The sequence below is a fragment of the Euprymna scolopes genome, chromosome 4 (assembly GCF_053919585.1).
Source record: "Euprymna scolopes isolate OS-2025 chromosome 4, ASM5391958v1, whole genome shotgun sequence".
Taxonomy (NCBI): Eukaryota; Metazoa; Mollusca; class Cephalopoda; order Sepiida; family Sepiolidae; genus Euprymna; species Euprymna scolopes.
In genome coordinates this window covers 138005003-138027300 of record NC_136485.1, presented here as the reverse complement: position 1 = coordinate 138027300, position 22298 = coordinate 138005003, and the positions used below count along the sequence as shown (strand labels likewise).

The 22298-nt window shown below is 34.9% G+C and overlaps 1 protein-coding gene across 6 annotated transcripts in view; it reads right to left on the bottom strand.

Annotated features, from left to right (window-relative positions):
• LOC145269365 (nicotinamide riboside kinase 1-like) overlaps nt 1-12624 on the bottom strand; it is a 66498-nt gene extending 53874 nt beyond the window's left edge. For 2 of the 6 annotated variants that reach the window (XR_013865018.1, XM_080125056.1), the window contains exon 1: nt 11002-12216. Coding sequence is in view for 3 of the 6 variants with exons in the window: in XM_080125056.1 (XP_079981182.1) it covers nt 11002-11249 (248 nt within the window). In the remaining 3 variants the exon portion in view is untranslated. Of the gene's footprint in view, nt 1-614; nt 885-11001 lie in introns of those variants that run through there. The other 4 variants (XM_080125093.1, XM_080125064.1, XM_080125071.1 and 1 more) reach the window with 4 other exon arrangements.
• Between the last annotated feature and the right edge of the window lie 9674 nt (nt 12625-22298).

Here is a 22298-nt window from a genome sequence, read left to right as displayed (position 1 = left end):
GTCTTTTTGAAATCGGACAAGAAATAAGAAAGTTATGACAAAATAACTGTGAAAAATCTTGATATCGGTCACAACTTTGTTAAGGAAATCCATTGATTCTATTGTCAAAAATTAGCCTCAAATTTCAGCTTTAGAATTGTTGTAACTTTCTTATTATTTGTCCTACAGAGGTGGTTCAAGTATCATTAGAATGCTCTCTGCATACTCTTTCTGCTGAGCTGTTTCATTTTGAGATATGTTAACTTTGAATTTTTCTTTCACGTACCTATTTATATGATTGCTTAATTTGTAGTTTTAAAACTAGATTGCAATTTAAGATTTACAAAGAAAGCAACATTTAAAAAATTTAATTTAATATCGATTTAAAAAAAAAAAAGAGAACTAAGTAATTTATTTGACGGACTTTTAAAAAAAGACTAGAAGGACTACGAGGTGATAGATCAAAATGTAAACTTGTTAAAAATAAATAAATAAATAAATAAATACTGTTACTTGTGCAGAATGCCGCACCAAAGAATTTCAGTACTAAATATTTCCCAAATCAGGGTTAGTGGTAGGATTAAGGAAGTTTTTTTTTTTTTTTTTTTGCACTAGAGTACCAACTAAAGACTTACCCTTGAAAAGTTGATTTCCATGAGTATTCGGGTGTTTTGAACGAATATTACATTTAAATTTGTCACAGACGAGTAGTTTTGATATTAAGATCTTCATTATCCGCTTTATTTCGTATTTTTTCACTAACGGCCACGTTTGTTTTTGCACGCGCGGAATATATTGGATAATAAGGCTTAATATCATAAAAAACTACTTGTCGGCAACAAACTTAAGTATGATATTTGGGCAAATATGTATTTCAGCGGCGTAAATTATTTGACAGACAAAAGTCTATACAAATTATTTGTTTTTATATAAAATATTATTAGACCCTAGGGGCCCTAGGGCTGAAATAAAACCCGAAAAAAAAAATAAATAAATAAAATAAAAATAATAATAATTTATTATTTGTTCAAAATTTTTTATTAGACTAATGTACAACAATCGAGGCCGGCAACTTGTTTTGAAATTTTGGCCTTTTTTAGGCCAAATTTGGCCTCAAAAAGGCCAATCTGTGAAGCCTTAGAAAAGCTAAATTTTCCAAACAAGATGGCGGTCTCGATTGTTGTACATTTAGTCTAATTAAAAATGTTGAAAAAATAATAAAAATTAAATTTTTCGGGTTTTATTTCAGTCTTAGGGTCTAATAATGTGTTTTATATAAAAACAAATAATTTTTATAGATTTTTGTCTGTCAAATAATTTACGCCGCTGAAATACACATTTGCCGACATTTGTTCATAACAGACACAAATACGCCTAGAAATCAACGTTTTTAAGATAAGTCTTTAGCGCAAATTGACCGGGATTATTTTGGAGAGTGAGGGGCGTTGAAGATGAACTTCCGTCTTAAAACAGTTCTTTTTGATAGAGTAGAAAAAATAAAATTGATCGAATAATGCAGTTTTATCGGTTACTTCTACTGCGGCCAATTCCGTATAACAAACTGACTTTCCTCCCTTGTTTTCACTTTCGCTATTTCAAAATAAAAATGGCGTAATTGAGAATATAAAAAACGTTTTAATTCTAACAGATCTACTAGGTGTATCAGAATTTTTGTAGGAATTTTTGACACCCCTAACACGAAACTGCAAATAAAATATAAAAAAACTCGTAATTTCTCTTTGAAAGGTGGGTTGTTTATTTTCTTTATGGATTATACTTCCAAAATAAACCATTAAAGTTGTATAAAAAGTAATAGAAATATTTTTTAAAAAATAGTAATGAAATTAATTGAATGTTACGAGTTCAGTATTTTTCAATTTTTAAACTTTAAAAATCTATCAAAATTTTTCTATTGATTCTATTTTTACGATATTTTCAGGGTCAATGTGAAATGTTATGCTCTTTCCAATAAACCGAATATAATATTTTAGACAAACGTTTTTTTTTTTAATTCATGCCCCCCAACCCCATTTTCAAATGTCTATTAAAAAGTAAATAATTCATTTATGTACCAAAGTTTTATATATCACAAATTGAAGATAAAAGATCAATAAATAATATATTCAAATTTAAAAAAAAAAAAGTAGTGTTTTTTTTTAGAAATTTACCTGTAAAGTCCGAAGTTTAAAACCTTTTTTTTTTTTTTTTTTAACCCACGTTGTTTGTTTTTGTGTTTTTTTTTTTAATGAAACCTTGGTCCTTGCCCCTTTAATTGAAAAAAAAAAATTAGGGTTTGAATGACATTTTTCGAGGAGTTATAAGCTTCGAAAGATGGCGGGTAGAATTATTCAATAGTTTTCACGAAATTTCTGACACTGCTACAGATCTACTCCATGGTTAATAATTTTGGGAATTTTTTTTTTATTAATTTCAACATGATACGTAATTTTTTTTATTTTTTTTTTATTACATTTTCACCCCAAACAAGGCACATTGCCACTTTGGTGTAGGGGGCTACTATCAGGGTCAGCAACTACTGGGGCACTATGTAGGGATTTGGGCAGCAAGATGTCAGTTCACATTGCACTTGAACTTCTGCATGTCAGTACAGTTAGGGAAGCAGGATCCTGGAATGGAATTCCAGAGTCTAGCGGTTCTGGGGAAGAAACTACTGGAGTAGAAAGATCTTTTACATCTAGGGATCTCTACTGTGTGGGGGTGGGATTTAGCTGCCTGTCGGGTTTGTCGAGGGTGTCTGCGTCATGGGGGCAGTAGTGTCTGCAGTTCGTCAGAGAATTCACCATTAAAATACTTGTAGAACAAGCAGAGGGACGCAACGTTTCGTCGATGGGGCAGAGGCTGAAGCTTAGATGCCAGTTCAGGGCCTATCAGATTGGCAACTCTTTTTTGAATCTTGTCTAGGAGCGATAGACTAGTAGTAGACGCACCAGCCCAGATGTGACAACAATACTCCATACATGGGCGAATGGTGGCCTTATAGAGATACAGGATACTTTCAGGTGTCAGTAGTTTTCTAGCACGGTAGAGAGAGCCTACCTTTTTTGCAGCGGCCCTGGCAATGTTTTCAATATAATTGTTCCAGCTCATGTTTCCTGTGAACGTTAGGCCAAGCAGTTTGAAAGATGTACTCTCAGACAGGGAGTCACTGGCCATGTCTATTGGTGGCAGAGAAGGTTTCTTGTAGTTATTGAAGGAAACTAGTTTAGTCTTGGCAGCATTGAATGTGACCATCCATTTATGTCCCCATTCCACGACAGATTGGAGGTCATCCTCTAGTGTTTTTGCCATTTCTTTAGATATGTGTTCATTTGCTTTCCTGTCATGCTTGTTATAGAGTGTAGTGTCATCAGCATATATACCCATCTCAGAGGCAGTTGTCGGGGAGGTCATTAATAAATATCAGGAACAATAGAGGTCCAAGAATAGACCCCTGAGGCACTCCCGCATTTATATCACACTGTTTAGATGTTCGACCGTCGAGGACAACCTGGATTTTTCTCTTATCTAAGAAGGATTTAATTATGTTAAGTATTCTACCAGTGATACCGTATGATTTAATTTTCCTGAGGAGACCCTTGTGCCATACCCTGTCAAAAGCCTTAGATATATCTAGAGCTACCGCTCTGCCCTCCCCCGCTTTGTCCAGTGAATGGTATATACATTCAGAGATTACAGTGAGGATGTCAGCTGTGGAACGGGCTTGTCTAAATCCATATTGTTTGTCAGTCAGAAGTTTAGCATCTGTAAGGTGCCGGACTAGAGCATGGTTAATTATGGTCTCAAATATTTTGGTGAAAAGTGGGAGGAGGCTAATGGAGCGATAATTTGATGGGTTAGTTCTTTTGCCAGAATTCTTGAATATTGGTACCACAGAAGTGGTTTTCCAACAGCCCGGAAAGCAGGATTCATTAAGGCATTTGTTGTAGAGTTTGGAGAGAACTGGAGCTACTTCAGCTGAGCACTTTTTTAATAGCACAGCTGGGATGAGATCAGGTCCACATGCTTTTGAAGTGTCAAGATTTTTTATGATAGCATGTACCTGAGCAGGGGTGATTTTTAGATCGTCTAGTGTGGCATCTGTCCGCAAAGGAAAGTCAGGCAGGGGGTGGTTGGAAGGGTCCAGTGTGGAGTTCGAGGCAAACCGGCTGGCAAGCATATTAGCTTTAATTGCGTAACAGTGTTTTTACTTAAAATATGCAGTTTTTTTTTTAAGATCCAATTATAATGCACAAGCACTTGGGCTTTCTTTTAAATATTCTCTACTTTCATCTAACAATTTAACAAACAAGGGATATCGTAAAAAAAAATTGAATTTAGTTTGAAAATCCTATCTAAAAAATAGTATGGTCCATATTCTGCATAAGTACCAAATACCTCCGGGACGGGAGGGGGTTTTCAGTTCTCTCCCAGTGCAAGAACTTAGACACCAGGGTTGAAAGTGGGATTGAGACGTCAGCACCCCAGAGGAAAGGCACTTTGACCTGCAAAAGGTGCTTGGGCAGCCCAGTCGGTATTCCTCGGTAAGGGTGCCTCAAGCGGTTAGCAATAACGTCTTCTGACATAGAGGAGGCAAGGTTTTGAAGGGTGGACCTCCTAGAACTAAACTCCCACCGCAAAATAAACAGGAACCAGAGCATTACAGGATTAGTCTAATCTCTTGATTTGGGGGGCCCAGGATAAAAATCCCTAGCCGAGAGTTAGTGTTGAAGTTAGGAGAGAGTTTTAAGAGGAGGGTATCTTCGTTCAATTCTAAACGTACTATTCTGCCTAAGCAGTACTTGGCAAGTACCAATATATATTTTTACTCACGTTCACCCCAAACAAGGCATGTCGCCACTTGGACATAAGGGGCTACTATTTGGGACCATGTCTAGGAAAAATTAACAAGATGTTGGTTTACGATACATTTAAACTTCTGCATATCAGTACAGTCAGAGAAGTAAGCAACAGGAAGGGAATTTCAAAGTCTAGCTGTCTGATGGAAGATTACAGTAGAAAGCTTTCTGGCATTTAAGTGAAGGGGTGAGATTTTGTTGCTAAGCAGGTTTGTCGGGGATATGTACGTCGAGGGGGGGCACAAGTGTAAAGAACTCATCCGAGCACATTCCATTAAAATATAGGCACAGATGCAACATTGCGACGATGGGACAGGGGTTGGAGCTTAGTTGACAAAGTGGGGTCTATTACAGTGAATACTCTTTTTTTCAGACCCTATCCGAGCGGGATATATATATGATAAAAGTCTACTGTGTTAAAAGCACTATGAAATTTAAGGTTTAATTGTTTATAGACTAAACAAGTGCATATATATATATATATATATATATATATATATATATATATATAAACATTATTTTATTAAAATCAACTTTGATATTTCGATCCATAACAATCTTTTCTTTTTTTTTCTTTTGCGTACCATTTTGTTAGTGGTAATGCCCGACACGTCTCTCTCAAATGTTTTGTTGAGGGTAATTTCCGGTTTAGTAGAAGGACACTGGTCTGGCGTGTATTGTTATATGATAAATCGGTACTATTGCAGAGAGTGATCCAGACGTAAATAATAACGTTACTATTTAAAAAGCCATTCTTAACATGAGCAGGGGAGGTTGTTTTGTACCTATTCTTTACTTGAACCTTACAATTGAATTAAAAAAAACAAAAAAAAAACATAATAAAACTTTAATTAAACTTGAAAATACGATTTAAAAAATAGCGCGGTTCAGTAAGTGCACTAGCACCGATAAATCTACTATGTTAAAAGAACTGTTGATTTTAATAAAATAATGTTTATTTAAAAAAAAAGAAAAATCTGAACTTGTTCGGTCTTTCAACCGTTAAACTTTAAGGTGCTAGTGCACTTACTGATCCGCGCTATTTTTTAAATCGTATTTCCAAGTTTAATTAAAGTTTTATGATATATTTTTTTATTCAGTAAGGTTAAAGTATAGAATAGGTACAAAACACCCTCCCCATGTTAAGAATGGCTTTTTAAATAATAACGTTATCATTTACGTTCGGATCACTCTCTGCACTAGTACCAACTTTAAATTTCATAGCAACCGTGCTTTTAACACAATAGACTTTTATCATATAACAATACCAGACCAGAAACGTGCCAGGCATTACCACCAATAAAATGGTACATTTTTATTCAATTTTAACTCCAAACAAGGCACAGTGCCACTTTAAAGCAGGGGGGGGGGCTACTATCAGGGACATAAGTTGCATGGATAATAAGAAGGGAGATGAGCAGCAAGATGTCTGTAAAAGTTTCAGATAGGGGGAGAGGTGCTGGACAAGTAGCTGTGCAGAATATCAGACATGCAACACAAGTCGACCATCAGCTGACTATCTACATGATTGTGGCCTCATTAAAGCCCACCGGAGATGAGTGCAGGGTCCCTTTCCATGTGCGGCATGGCACTACAATCATCCCGATATTATGCAACTGTTAATGGAACAGCCGCTCTAAGTGCTACCAAAGAGTTAGGGCTCCTGTACTATCAGTCGGAAACAGCAGCTAGAAACTGTCAATCCGGTACCCTCAACCCATCAGACAAAAGTCAACCCAATCCAATTGCATTGGCATATATGGCACTGAAGCACTCCAATAGTGCCCAGTTTAGGGGGGTGGGATGTGGTGGGAGTGGGGAAAACGGCGTTCATTGTCCTAGTCAGGAAACAAGGTCAAGTACTGGGTGTCTCTGTTGAGTCCCTGTGACAGTCAGTGCCTTGCGCCTGGCTAATACGCAAAGAAGGCGTAAAAAAAAAACACATTCCTTGATGGAGATTCTGTTATGGATCAAAATATTTAATTTGATTTTAATAAAATATGTTTGTTTATTAAAATAATTTCTGCATTTGTTTGGTCGATATTAATAATTAAATCTTTGTGAATACTTTTACATCGTTAAACCATTTTAAATTGAATATAATTTTAAAATTAGAAATCGAATACTCGTAGGACGACTTCTTTTGACAAGAAAATTACAAACGTTGACGGCATAACGACACAAGCGACATTTTTTTTTTTTTTTTTTATCTGAGTAGATTAAACATGTAAACAAATTCGCGTAAAGATTAGCATCGTCATGTAAAGATAATCTGAGATTTTGCTTAAGTCATTTTTTGGTCAATATGCACTGGTTGTCCAACCTCCACAGGCTGTTGTTTATTCTGAAAGTCGTTCTTAACATGAGGGGAGAGCCGTAGCAGTATCAGAATTTTTGTAGGAATTTTTGACACCCCTAACACGAAACTGCGAATACAATATAAAAATCTCGTAATTTCTCTGTTAAAAGTGGGTTATTTATTTTCTTTATGGATTATACTTCCAAAATAAACTATTACAGTTGTTTTAAAAGTAATAGAAATATATTTTTTTTTAAAAACAGTAATGAATTTTCCGAACTCAATATTTTTCAATTTTTAATCTTTAAAAATCTATCAAAATTTTTCTATTGATTCTTTTTTTTACGATATTTTCAGGGTCAATGTGAAATTTTATGTTCTTTCCAATAAATCGAATATAATATTTTAGACAAACGTTTTTTTTTAAATTCACGCCCCCCCACCATTTTTAAGTGTCTATTAAAAAGTAACTAATTAATTTAGTCACCGAAAAGTAAATAATTAATTTACTCACAAATTGAAGAGAAAAGGTCAATAAATAATATATTCAAATTTAAAAAAAAAAAAAACAGTGTTGTTTTAGAATTTTACCTGTAAAGTTTGAAGTTTAAAACCTTTTTTTTAAACCACGTTATTTGTTTTTTCTTTTTTTTTAATGGAACCTTGGTCCTTGCTCCTTTAATTGAAAAAAAAAATTAGGGCTTGAATTACATTTTTCGAGGAGTTATAAGCTTGGAAAGACAGGGGGTCGAATAATTCACGCCTCCCATTTTGAAATGTCTAATAATAATTAATTTAGACACCGAAAAGTAAATAATTATTTACTCACAAATTGAAGAGAAAAGGTCAATACATAATATATTCAAATTTAAAACAAAAAAAAATGTACTGTTTTTTAGAAATTTACCTGTAAAGTCCGAAGTTTAAAACCTTTTTAAAAAAAAAACACTTTTTTTTTTTTTTAATGAAACCTTGGTCCTTGCTCCTTTAATTGAAAAAAAAAAAAATAGGGCTTGAATTGCATTTTTCGAGGAGTTATAAGCTTGGAAAGATGGGGTGGAATTATTCACTATTTTCACGAAATTTCTGACAAAGTATCTTTTTCTTATTATTTTAAACCCCCCCCCCCCGTAATCAACTTCTTAAAGGTAAGTCTTCGGGTGGTCCCCCAACGCACTTTCATCCATTTTCTTAGCAAAATAAATACACGATGTTTCGTTTGAAACGGAAAACATGATCAGTAATTTTGTTTGAGAAATATTGGTACTTATGCAGAATAATACGGACCATGCTGAAAAAATAAACATTATTATTTAGAAACCCATTCTTATAATAGAAAATTATTTAGAACTTTCCCAATAATTTAATAAACAAAAGACACCATAAAAAAATGAATTCAACTTGAAAATCCGGTACTTATGCAGAGAAGGTAAGTGCTGAAATAATCTTATTATTTAGAAAACTATTCTTAACATGAGAAAGGGTGCTTCTTTGTAAATATTCTGTACTTTCACTTAGCAATTTAATAAACAAAAGATACTATAAAACTTGAATTAACTTGAAAATACTATAAAAAATAACACGGTACTTTAACTGCATAAGAACCTTAATTTGTGTTATTTCGGTGCTGTCTGTGCTGAATACGAGCCATAGAAACCCATTCTTGCCATGACGATGAAAAGGGCTTTTGTTCATTATATTTGCACCTAACCATTTATTAAACAAAACGGTGCTAGTGCAGTCAGTAGTGCACTTACTGAGTGATCCGCATTATTTTTTTTTTAATCGTATTTCCAAGATTAATTAAAGTTTTATTATATGTTTTTTTATTCAGTTGTAAGGTTAAAGTATAGAATAGGTACAAAACACCCTCCTCTCCCCATGTTAAGAATAGCTTTTTAAATAATAGCGTTATTATTTCAGCACGGATCAATAAGTGCACTACTGCACTAGTGCAGATTTAACTTGAAAATCAAATCCTATCTAAAATAAATAAATAAAATAGCACAACCGTAATTGCATAAGTATTATTTATTTTAAAAAAAAAAAAAACGGATTTATCTGCCATGGCAAAAATATGTTAATTGCCCTAAAACACAAAAATAATATGAATATGGAGAATAATTATACGTTGAATTATATACGAAAGTTATCCCTCGTTTTAAATCCTAAAATTGTTTTAATGCTGATTTGTTTACAAATAACCCGAAAAGCATTCTGGTGAATTTCATTTCGCAATTAAATTATTTTTGTAAATACGATTTCTAAAAAGTTCGTTTATTTATTTATGTACTAACCCGGTTGAGTAAATCGTGCTTGTTTACATAGGCGATCTTTTAAACCAACGCATTTCAGGTGAAAACATTACATACATGTGTCATGGCGAAATAGATACAAATTTCCAAAACAAAAAAAACAAAAAAAATTATCCAGTCGGGTGTGCTTGTTCAGATACAGTTGACAAATCAATTTTTTTATATCGTTTTAAGCAAAAACAATATTACGTACTTTAATTGTTATGCCGAAAATAGTAATATATCCAAAAATTACGAAAAATCATCGAGTAAACAGTTATTTACAGAGAAAAGTAATTTTTACCGAAAATTGAGTAAAATTAGGTAAAATCGCATTTCCTTAGACGTTATAAAGTAAACAGTACTAAAAGTCTACACGCAGGGGACATAACTCCGAAACGAATATTTTAGATTACTTGTTTATGGCTGCAATATTTGTTGTCTATATCGATATACTTTTTTTGTTGTTCTACTCGATGAATTTTCGTAATTTTGGGGTATAATACTATTTTCGACATGACGTAATATTTTTTTTTAATTTCTTAAAACGATAGATTTCAAAAATCAATTTGTCAACAATACCTTAACAAGCACCTCCAGTAGATAAACTAGATGTATTTTGTGTATATTGCCAATTGGTAGCCGTATTTAGCCGATGTTGCCCGGGTAGAAGGCACATTAGTATAATATACCAATATGCCTTCTACCAGGTACATCGAGAGCCGACAGAAAAATACTTCACAATTATTTATTTAAGTTTTAGGCCCCCCCCCCGTTTTTGTTGTTTGATTTGTATAATAATTATACTATAACTATTCGATCGATATTAACATAAAAAAAAAAAAACAATAATGCACAAGCACCAAAATAATTCAATGTGTATTTATACAAATTACGTATCGACGAGAGATTTTGTCTGGGCTTTATCCATTCTGAAATGCAAGATGTTTGTGAAACAGTTCAGCATTTCAAGGATCGTGCTATTTTTTTTGGAGGGGGGGTAGGATTTTCAAGTTGAATTCAATCTTCATGTTATCTTTTGTTTATAAAATTGTTAGATGAAAGTACGGAACAATTAACAAAGCCCCCACTCTCGCATACCGCGCATTTTTTTTTTTAATAGTATTTTCAAGTTTTACAGTATCTTGTTTTATTATTATTATTATCATTATTATAATTATTAAATTGTTAGGTGAAAGTACAGAATAGTTACAAACCCCCGTCCTCATATTAAAAATGGGTTTAAATAACAAGGTTATTATTTCAGCGCGATAAGTGCATAGAATGGGCTTCCAAGCGTTATTATTTCAGCACGGTCCGTATTCTATATGAGAACAGATTTTTCTTTTTCAAACCGAAAATCGGTTTCAACACCCTATGTCAGCGTAAAATCTCCCCCTTGCACGTAACGATGTTATTTCAGCACGATCCGTAAACTGCAGAAGTACCGACTTAAACGTACGTTCAGGTACTTTTATTTCGTATTTTTATTTTGCAACCCCTACTTTTTTTTTTTCGTTTCTTAAAGAAAAAATAAACAAAAAAAAAATCAGAAATGCGTTTTGCTACTTACTTTGATGGTTTTTTTTTTATATAGACCAGATGTGATTTTCTCCAACAAAATTTGAACAAAACAAAAAGATTTTTAAAAAAGAGCGATACGGTTCGGTTAATGTGACAAAAAAAAAAAACCAGTTCGGTGATATGTTGCGTATTCATCGAATATGAAGTTACGTGTAAAAAAATATAATCCCAAAAAGAAAAAAAAAAAAAAAACAGTGACAATGTTATGGTAGAGTGAAGAAGAGAGGGGGGGGTCATTTACTGCAGCTTTTTAAAATTACAGGAATGTGTTATTCTCGCAGGTTTTGGAGTCTGTGGAAATAGAAGGGTCGTCAATGACAAGTATTATTTAATAAAAACAGTTAATGGAATATATATATATATATATATATATATATATATATATATATTGACGGTTCCTCTTATGGTGATGTTGATCGAAGAGCGAGAGGCTGGAATCTTAGTCTTTTTTTGTGCTTTTTTACGGTTTTAAATGATGAATTAACTGATTTAAAGAAAAGAAAGACAATGTGTTTTCTTGTTGTGAGTGAGAGAGGGGGGGGGGAGTAAAAAAGGAATAGATAAATCCAGGAAAATTAAGAAGATTAAATCACCCCCCACCCCTAAAAACAATGTTTTTATTGTTTGTTTGTTATTATTATTATTATTTGGTTGCTTATCGAATTAAACAGGCAGATTAACGCTGTCGCTTTCAAAAAGACTCTGTCGCGGCAGCTGTGTTAGATGTGAGGGTGTCGGGGGTGTCGTCCCTGGGGCCCATGGAATCCCCCAAAGGGTCGGTACTGTTCTCCGACCGAAACCTAGATGAATCGTTAATTCGCTTAAGGAAGGCTTCCAACAGTTGTTTGTTCAAGTGATCCGTCTGACACATGTCATCCGGCGGTTGTTGTAGATCAATCGGTGTCGGTTGGTTATTCGGTGGTGGTCCACACACTTCTATCCGCGGGGGTGGGAGCGGCGAGTGGATCGGAGGAGAGGCATCCGTTACGGTAATGTCCACTATCGGTGTAGTCCGATCCTCGTGGGCCGCCATCTTTGTGTGCACGGGGAGGAGGAGGAGCACCTGCTAACGTACACATCGCATCGTGAAAGATAGCAGCAGCAGCAGCGACAACAACGGCATGGTGATCGCGCGCGACCATAAGACAAAACAGGCGTACATATTGCATCCATTGAACCGGGTTCAAACACAGTGCACATCATTTTAATTAACTAAACAAATTTTTTTGTTCTTATTGAGGATTCAACCTAATTAAAAAATAATTACAGAAATGCAGAAAAATCTTTATGTGCGCATCCACATCATCCGTCACGGAACGGAAACGTCATATTCCAAAAATCATATAAATTGATCGTATTAGTTTCATTTTTATAAAGAAAATCCATTTTTAAACGATTTAAAGCGATTAATGTGAAATCAGTTGTATTAGAAGGCTGGATCGCGCAAGTTTGAATTATTGTGAATTTATCTGCCCTCTTGTTTGTTTTAAGATGGCGACATGAGACAGTTCCTTTTTGTTTACTCAAAAAAAAAATTCTCTTAGTTAAAAATAAAAATACTTGATCAGTTTACGTGATTTTTGGAATACGCGTGACGAGTACGTACCTCAAAGATTTTTGTGTCCTTTTGTTCTTTTTTGTTTTTGTTTTTTTGTTTTTTTTTGTTTTGTTTTTTTTGTTTTTTTTTTTTTGTTTTTTTTTTGTAATTAGGTTGAATTCTAATAAGAACCATTGTTCTTGTTTTTATTTTAGCGGGTTCTTTATTATTATTTTATTTTTATTTATCTGTTTATTTTTATTTTTATTTTTTTTTTCCAAATAAATGTTGGGTTATAGTCAAGATTGTCTGCTCTTTTTTACTTCCGGTTTTTGCTTTGCAGGCTGGACGACGTCGGCAAGAAAGATGTGGTATCTTCACTTGGCAACAATTTTTTTTACTTTTTGAATGTTGTCTACATTTCTACAACCTAGTCACTAGGTTGTAGAAATGTAGACCCTAGGTCCTAGTGGAATGGGGACAAAAAATGGATGGTCACGTTCAATGCCGCCAAGATTAAACTAGTTTCCTTCAATAATTACAAGAAACCTTCTCTACCACCTATAGCAATGGCCAACGACTCTTTATCTGAGAGTACATCTTTCAAACTCCTTGGCCTAACGTTCACAGGAAACATGAGTTAGAACAATTACATTGAAGGCATCGCCAGGGCCGCTGTAAGGAAGGTGGGCTCTCTCTACCGTGCTAGAAAATTACTAACACCCGAAAGTATTTTGTACCTCTATAAGGCCACCATTCGCCCATTTACGGAGTATTGCTGTCATATTTGGGCTGATGCATCTGCTACTAGTCTCTCGCTCCTTGACAAGGTTCAAAAGAGAGTCGCAAATCTGATAGGCCCTGAACTGGCATCTAAGCTTCAGCCTCTGTCCCATCAACGAAATGTTGCATCCCTCTGCCTTTTCTACAAGTATTTTAATGGTGAATGCTCTGACGAACTGCAAGCACTTGTGCCCCCACGACGTGAACACCCTCGACAAACCCGACAGGCTGCTAAATCCCACCCCCACACTGTAGAGATCCCTAGATGTAAAAGATCTTTCTATTCCAGTAGTTTCTTCCCCAGAACCGCTAGACTTTGGAATTCGATTTCAGGTCTCTGCTTCCCAAACTGTACTGACGTACAGAAGTTCAAGTGCAATGTGAACCGACATCTTGCTGCCCAAATCCCTACATAGTACCTCAGTAGTTGTTACCCCTGATAGTAGCCCCCTACACCAAAGTGGCAATGTGCCTTGTTTGGGATGAAAATGTAATTTAAAAAATAAAAAATAAAAAAAAAGGTTACTTTTGCACTACTGAATTAAAAAATAGCATCCGTTTCTTTCCATCAGGTCAGGTTTTTATGCTAAGTTGATTTGAAAAAAAAAATCAAATCTTGTGACAAAATCGATTACATTTTTGTGCCATAATCAGTTGATTTTTGTCAACACATATTATCCTAAATATGATTTTAAGAGAAAAAAATGTTTTGCCAACAGCATATATTAATTACTTGATAGAAACATCAATTACTGTAAACCCAATGGTGGGCATTGATAAAGGTAAGTGCGCATAAATGGCATGTTGCTTCACTATTGTTCAAACTTCAGTGTTTGAACTTCCGTTTCTTCAAACGTCTGGAATGCTCAGCGGATAGGGAGGTCTCTCCTCAGATTCCAACAGTAATCAACGATCATGACTGCATTCCAATGACACTGATACCTGAAAAGAAAGGAGAGAAATTACTGCCTCCGAAGATGGTTTTTTAACTCCAAGAATATGAAACCCTCTATGGAGCCAGTAATATTTCTTCTTTCTTTTCTTTTCCAAGATAACAACCAACATGCTTGATGAAGGGTGAGATCTACACCGACTGAAACAATGCACAAATAACACTTAAGATGAGAACAATGGTCCGGTCAAAACAAGTAATATGAATCGTTTTATCCTGTCATATCCTTTGTGTTTGCACATCATCTCGGTTCATAACACTATACATATGTGGGGTGCTTGGTCGACATTCACCAATGCCTTGTATCACGGTCGTGATGTGAGCATAGGTAAACGTTTCCCAATCCCCACACAAAAATATGATAATAAAAGGTTGTCAGAAATGGCATTAAGACAAAGACGAATTTTGAAAGTTCAATATAACTTTTATTTAACAATATAAGAAAGGCGAATTTTATTATTGTGTTGATGTATTTTTATTTGTGCGTGTGCTGATTTAGCACAAGAGTCATGAAAGTGATAAAGCTAAAATGTTCAAGAAAGGAATATTTTCGCAATAAAGTTAATGTTGGTAACTTCTTGTATGGACGCTAGGACTCTATATATATATATATATATATATATATATATATATATATATATTTGTATTTAGTCTGATAGGTTTTGAATTAAATGCATTAAGCAAAGTAAAGAGAGAGAGAGAAATCTTGCTTTGACTGAGGCAAAATGAAATCGAAGGGTAAATGTTTATTCTCGCTGTTTTGTTACTTCCATGTAGAGAATTTAGGTGCGTGCATGTGTTTATAGCTAGTAGCCGTCGGTATAAAGGAAACTGGTAAAAAGAAAGAAAGGCCAAACACTTCAGCGTGTTGCCGAGTGGTAATGAGTGCGTGTGAGTTGTATCATTGAGAACAGTTCTTTAGCATGACAAAGAATGTTCGTTTGGGTACGGCACGTGGAAGCAAGTAGTAGTTTGAAAGGAAGCTTGTTTTGTACTCACGTTAGGCCTGGGGACCAAAGTCCCCCCCCCCCCGCGGCGATGTTTGCTGTTGGGCAGACCAGCTAGAAAAAAGGGTTAATGGTTTCAGGTTTTGCCTTTTATATACTCTGTCACGTGATAGAGAGCTGGCTTGTGATTGGGCAAGCCAGGAGGAAATGAATTTCAAATCTCGAAGTTGTGAGATGTAGCTCTGCTTGTTAGTAGCAGCTGTTGGCTGCTACAAGTTTTTACGATCGCGAAAATTGCGTGTGTGTAAACCATGGATGTACGTAGAACCAAAATGTTGCTTGTACAATCATTTAATATTTGTAACGAGTCGCTACACATAGTCCATTCTACAAACACCAAGCCACAAATCCTCACAGTTTTATAAAATGTCAGCCATTTTCAATCAACTGTTAAACACCTGGCAGGCTCAGCTAATATTATCTCTGACTTTTTCCTGATGCGATAGCCCCTGAGTACCCAGGTTTATCCAGTAAGATTTTACTATTTGCAAAACTTATATAGAATTCAGCTATACAATGAGTTTCTATTGATATCAACACTAGTGGCAAGGCAAAACTCTTGTTCACTTTCAATTCGGGACAAGATCAAAGTGTAGTATCTGTTCTTCAGATGCTGCACTTCTATTTCTTGTTCTCTTTCGGTGGAGGAGAAATCCTTCACGACTGAGACAAGTTTTATTTTTGTACCTTTTCTCCACGTTAAAAAACGACCCTGGTGTCTAACTCTGTCCCGTGGGGAGGCATAGTAAATAGGTACAATCAACATACCTGCATTTATGATGCATATTGTGGTGTAGTCGCATGCACGCCGGTCGATTTTTCATCATTCAGAAAAACTTGTAATGCAAAATTCATTTTTTTTATAAAAATATAAAAAATATTATTTTCATTATGATTGCCTTGTGTGCATGTGCCAAGCTGAAGACAGAGAGGATGGACAGTAGAGTGGGTGGATTGAACAACAAGTTCATCTAATGTTGCTTTGCCTGCTGGCTGGCTGCTTCTATTCCACTTTTGCCTTCTCTCTGGCATGTATATATGTGACCTGTTCTTTGACAGGCGCTCTAACTTTAGCAATTGTGAGAATCAAGTACTTGACTTTTCGACACCAGCGACATCAGTTTTGAAAGCTTCACCCCAATCATTCAGTGCGTTTTGACTACCAGCTGTCATGCATGCACAGCTTCATCACATGACAATATAAGTCCATCTTCAACTAGGAAACTATGCGTTAAAAAAATGCTCAATGTTCATTGCAAATTGCTTATTATGAGTAAAAGTTTTTGCTGGCTATTTTATTTGAGTCTGAGATTTTTTTTGTCTGAACGTATGTGAATGATTTAGTAATACAAAACCTGAATCAATTTAAATCGTTCAAAATTCATCATAAATGAGAATTGTCATGTGACCTGTTTCATCCAATTAAAATTCAATTTTTTGCTTGTTGCCTTCTTGCACCCAAATTCAGTAGATTTTGTATGTGTTTATGAAGCTGTAATTTTTTTGTCATACGTTTATTGCTTATAAAATATGAGATTTAAATGTTACATGCATTTAAAGTGCTGCTTTTATTTTATTTTTTTATACAAAGGAGTCACCACTTATTAAGGCCCAGAGGCCACTCAAAGATAACGGTTAATGAGTATACAATAGTCCATGGGAAAATATCATAGTAATCGTTAGTAGTGGAAATTTGGTAAATTGGATTACTTAAGGGGATGGCTCATCAAGAATTTGTTCATGTTGAATTTGAAGACAACCATATTGTAGTCAGTTGGAAAGCAGGAAAAAGGAACAAAGTTCCACAGGCATGCAGTTCTAAAAAATAAGCTTTGTTCATTGAATCTATGTTAAGGTTTAGGCACAGATAAAGAGTGGGGGAGTGGTTTTAGCTAGACGAGTGTTTTATGTGAAAGTCAGGCCAGGAAGGACCATAGATTGGAGCTCAGACAAGCACTTGCCATGAAAATAATGGTAAAACAGAGGCAGGCTTGCAACATCGCTTTTGTGAGAAAGAGGTTGCAGGGAAGAGAAAAGGGTATCTCTCACTAGGCTACGAAGTTTATTTTGAACTCTGTCAAGCAGGATAAAGTGCTTCTAGCAGCTCCTGCCTTGATGTGGCAACAGTACTCCATCCTTGGACATACTTGTCTCTTATACAGGTAGGGAAGTGGATCAGCAGTGAGATATCTACTGGAGTGGTAGAACAATCCCACCATTTTTCCAGCAGCTTTGTCAATGTATTTGATATATGTGTTCCATCTCAGATCAAAAACATGTCAAAACATGGAGCCTTCCCAAGGTGAGAGCCATTCATTTCAATTGATGCCAGTCAGGGATCAGAGCAGTGATGATGTAAAGATAGAAGCTTAATTTTAGATGCATTAAAATTAACCAGTGACCTTTTTCCCCATTGCATCACGTGATAAAGATCAGAGGAGAGAGAATCAGAGAGAACTTGGTCATTTACAGCCTTTGAAGTGTTGCCATAGATGGTAGTGTTGTCAGCATAAATGTCTACAAATGATCTTAGGGTGTGATTTGGGAGATCATTGATGTAGATCAGGAAGAGAGTAGGGCCCAGAATGGAGCCCTGAGGGATTCCAGCATTAATACTGTGAACTTCTGATTTTTGCCCATCAACCACTACTCTTATAAACTTATCAGAGAGAAATGATTTAATAATTGAAAAGACATTTCCAGCTATACCATAGCTGGAGATTTTGTGGAGTAGACCTTTATGCCATACCCTATCAAAGGCCTCCATTGAGAGATTTGGTAATCCTATGAGATATAGCTGTTAGCACATCTGCTGTAGATCTAGCAGAATGGAATCCATTTACATGTAACCGCAGAGGTTATTTTTTTGCTGAGGGAGTTGACTAATTCTTTATTTGGCACAGATTCCAGCAACTTATGACGAACAGGAGACTGATTGGTCTCTATTGAGAGGGAGAAGACTAATCACCTGATGAGGTTTTCCAGGGTGTTGGCCTTGATAATGAGTTGATAACTATGAAAAAAAAAAAAAGAAAAAGTCCAATGTGAACAAGTTCTAATTGAATCGTCCCCCTAAGTAATCCAAGTTTCAAAATTCACACTGTTTACTATGCTAAAATCACAATGACTAATGTATACCTATTAACCCTTATCCTCGAGTGGCCTCTGGGCCTTGATAAGTTGTGACACCCTTGTAAAAAAAAAAAAAAAAAAAAAAAAGCAATTCTCCTTAAGATAATGCTTAAACAGCTTTGTAAGTATGGGAGCTAGTTCTGGTTGAAGCTTTTTGAGCACTATAACAGGAATGCCGTCAGGGCCAGTTGCTTCACTGGAATTGAGGTTTTTGATTAGCTTGGTAACATCACGCACAGATATCTATATGTTGAATAGCATGTCACACAGGAGGAAATACAAGGAGTTTGCAGCCCTAATTACATAAGGTAGAATTAGCTGCAAAGAGTTTGGCAAAGAGTTTGGCTACGTTCAATGCTGATGAGATTACCTCAGGTCCATTGATGATGGTTGGGATAGAGTACACACTTCTATTCAGGACCCTGTTTGTTATTTGCCAAAATTGGTGAGAACCAAGCTGCTGCTCAGCTACTTTGGACTGAGCATACAACTCTCTCATGTTCTTTATTACTCTTTTATAGTGGTTGCTGGCAGTACTGAAGGTGGCTTTTGTCTCAGTACATCTATTATGTTGGAAGCAATGCAAATAGGGATTTCTGTGCGCAATGGCAGCAGCACATTCTGGACAGCACCACAGCTGACTGTTTGGAATTTTTTGGAGTGTATGAAGTGGTCTATGCCTACAATTAACCATTCTGTCAGGTCTGATACTATGGAGGACACATTATTTTTAAACATGGAATGCAGAGGTAGATCTGATATAAATGTATGAAAGCTATCCCAGTCATCCATAGAGTATCAATATACTGTATGATGAAGAAGTATATTGGAGGACTTATTACATTTTGTTTTTATTTTAACTGACACAACTGAATGGTCAGAAGATCCCAGTGGGAACAGAACGGAAGATAAACATAACTCAGGGCAAGTTGTGAGAAAACGGTCTAGCAGACTTGCATACTGACCATCAGTGTCGGGCATACGGGTGGATTTGGGAACAACTGAGTTAAGTCATAAGTAATGGAGAAATCATAACAGAACCTCCCCTCATCATCTGTTTTGTCTTTGTGAATCATCATTTGATTTTTTTTTCTTTTACTTTTATTTAAAATGCATAAATTTTTACAACCTTCTCTCTTTTTATTAGTACTTTTTATCAGTACTGTTGATCGATTATAATTCCCTGTTATCATATTATTAAATGCTATGGTACATAAGACCATTTTAGGCAAAAATCTTATTCAGATTGGCATTTTATTGCAATACACAAAAATGAAGAAAAACTTTTATCGTGTACCTATTTGTCACGGAATGAAGATGTCATATCCCAAAAATCCCAAAAATTGATCAAGTAGTTTTTTCTTGTTTTGTTTTTGTTTTTTTTTTCGAAAAATAAATTTACCATTTTTTACCAGTGATTTTATTATTCATCTTCATTCTGTGACCGATACGTACATGATACAGACTTTTCTGTATTTTCTTCACTTTTAATTGGCGCCATAAGTGCCAATCTGAATAAGCACCAAAATCTCAATGCAAAGCATCTGAAATTAAAGTAGGAACTATATTTCCTTTATCGTTTCTTTGTCCCTTCTGATTCTTTTATATGGTTTTTACATTCTATGTATGACATAATCTATATACAGCATAATCACATTGACACACTGGTTCTCCTTAGATCACCAGTTAAGCCATGTTGATCTTGATCAGTACTATATGAGTGACAGTTTGAAAAGATCAGGCACTGTATATAAAGGTGCATTGATACCTCCCTGGAAGAAGTGCAAAAATCTAATGTCATCTCCTTTGATGGGAACATACAAGCGACTGGGAACCGTTTGTGAACTTGAGATTCTCATTAAACGAGTTCAACCACCTAGGATGAGTTTTGTTTTGATTTTTACATTCTCCTTTAGAACAGTGAGATTTTTTTCTTCTGCATAACTTTGATTAATAAGAGAAGTGAATAGTAACAATTACTTTACTTTGGTGGAGTCAGAGATCTCGTTTGATAATATTTAGTTTTATGCATGATTGCTGACCACAAAGGTCAAATGTTTTTAACTTTAGCCCCTTAGTAGCCACGTTTTCGGCCAAAAACTGATTAAAAAGCTTGCCCTATGTCTGAATACACTTTATGTAAAATTTCAAATGTTTAGACCAAAAATTGACTGAGAGGTCAAAATTTTTTTAACTTTGACCCCAATTTTGACCCTGAACATTTATTATTTTGGGCTCGAATCAAGTTAAAACATTTGATCCATGTCCAAGGCACCAACATCTAAATTTTCAAGTGTTTAGACCCAAAATTGGCGGAGGAGTTTGGTAGAGTTTTCAAAGGTCATATCATTGAACTTTGACCCCTTGACAGCTAAATTTCTGATCGAAAACCGATTAAAAAGATTTTCCTAAATCTCAATACCCCTTATGTTAAATCTCGAGTCTGTAGACTGAAAATTGACATAGTAATTTGATAGGGAAATGGACACACACAAAGACAATTTCATTTTTATATATATATATATATATATATATATATATATATATATATATATATATTTGTTAAAACTGGTAATTAGTAAAAACCTGAAGAGAGTGCTCAATACTATTGCAGAGCAAATATGTGTTTTATTTTTTATTACCGTTTTATCTGTTTGGTTACATATGTTTCGGATGTTGGACTATGTAGGTTTTGTATTGAAATGTGTCTGATAAGTATTGAAAATTGATAATCAAAAACATCCGATTAAAGAAGTAAGTCTGATTTTGATCAAAGTTTACCCTTTTATACAAACTAACATCACATGCAATGTATTTGAGAAGTTTTATCACCACACAAGCAGAGAGGCGCAGCCTATAAAAATCAATTTTAATTTCTTTTACAAGACAGGAGCTTGTCCGAAATGAATGTTTGGTTTTAGAGCACAATTGATTCATGATACTTGACTTTTGCATGTTTAACTTTAATTCAAGTGATTATGTAAAAATAATTTCATAAAATCAACAGTTGTTCTTTGATAAGACAGGGGCGCGTTCAAAATATATGTTTCTGTTTAGAGCACAATTAAACCATGATACTTGACTTTTGCATTTTAAACTTTAAGTGAAGTCATTATTTACAGATAATTTTACAAAATCAATAGTAGATTCTCTACAGTACAATGTAGACTAAAATGTATTGTGAACTAAATCATTGCAGGGATGCATATGAAGCTTTCTCCCAGTACACTGTGGAGGCGGGGGTGACTAGAGCAGACAATCAATTGATATGATTATAAAATGGACTATTTCAATAAAAGTATAGGAGGATGGATCATTTGTTGAACCACTTTCAATCCCCAACAACAACGTCGGATTTCTCTGCTAGTATACATCCACGCATATATTTATATAATATATATATATGCATATATTATATATATATATATTTACTAGACTCTTTGCCTGTTAAAAACGAGCTAAATTTATAGTCTATTGGCTTAGAATGGGTGCTTTTAAAATATGGCTAAATCTGTGCTAAATCTTTATGTCAAATTGATGGTTGAATATAGCTAAAATGTGCTAAATCTGTGTAAATAAATTTTGCATTAACTGCTAGTTCATCAAATGGATATCATAATACTGAGTTTGCTGTACCTTATCATAACAAAGGTTCATACAAAATTTTTGTCCATTTAACACACATATGTATGCGTGCGTGCATGAGTGTCTTTATAATTATTCTTAATAAATGCTTTTTTTTTTAATTAACAGACATATATGTTTTATCTTTCTGGAATCTCAGTGTTGCACCAGTTGCATGACACAAACCTCGGAATCTATGAGCTTTGACTTAAATCTGACATCCCAATTGCCATGGCTGCCATAACAGCAAC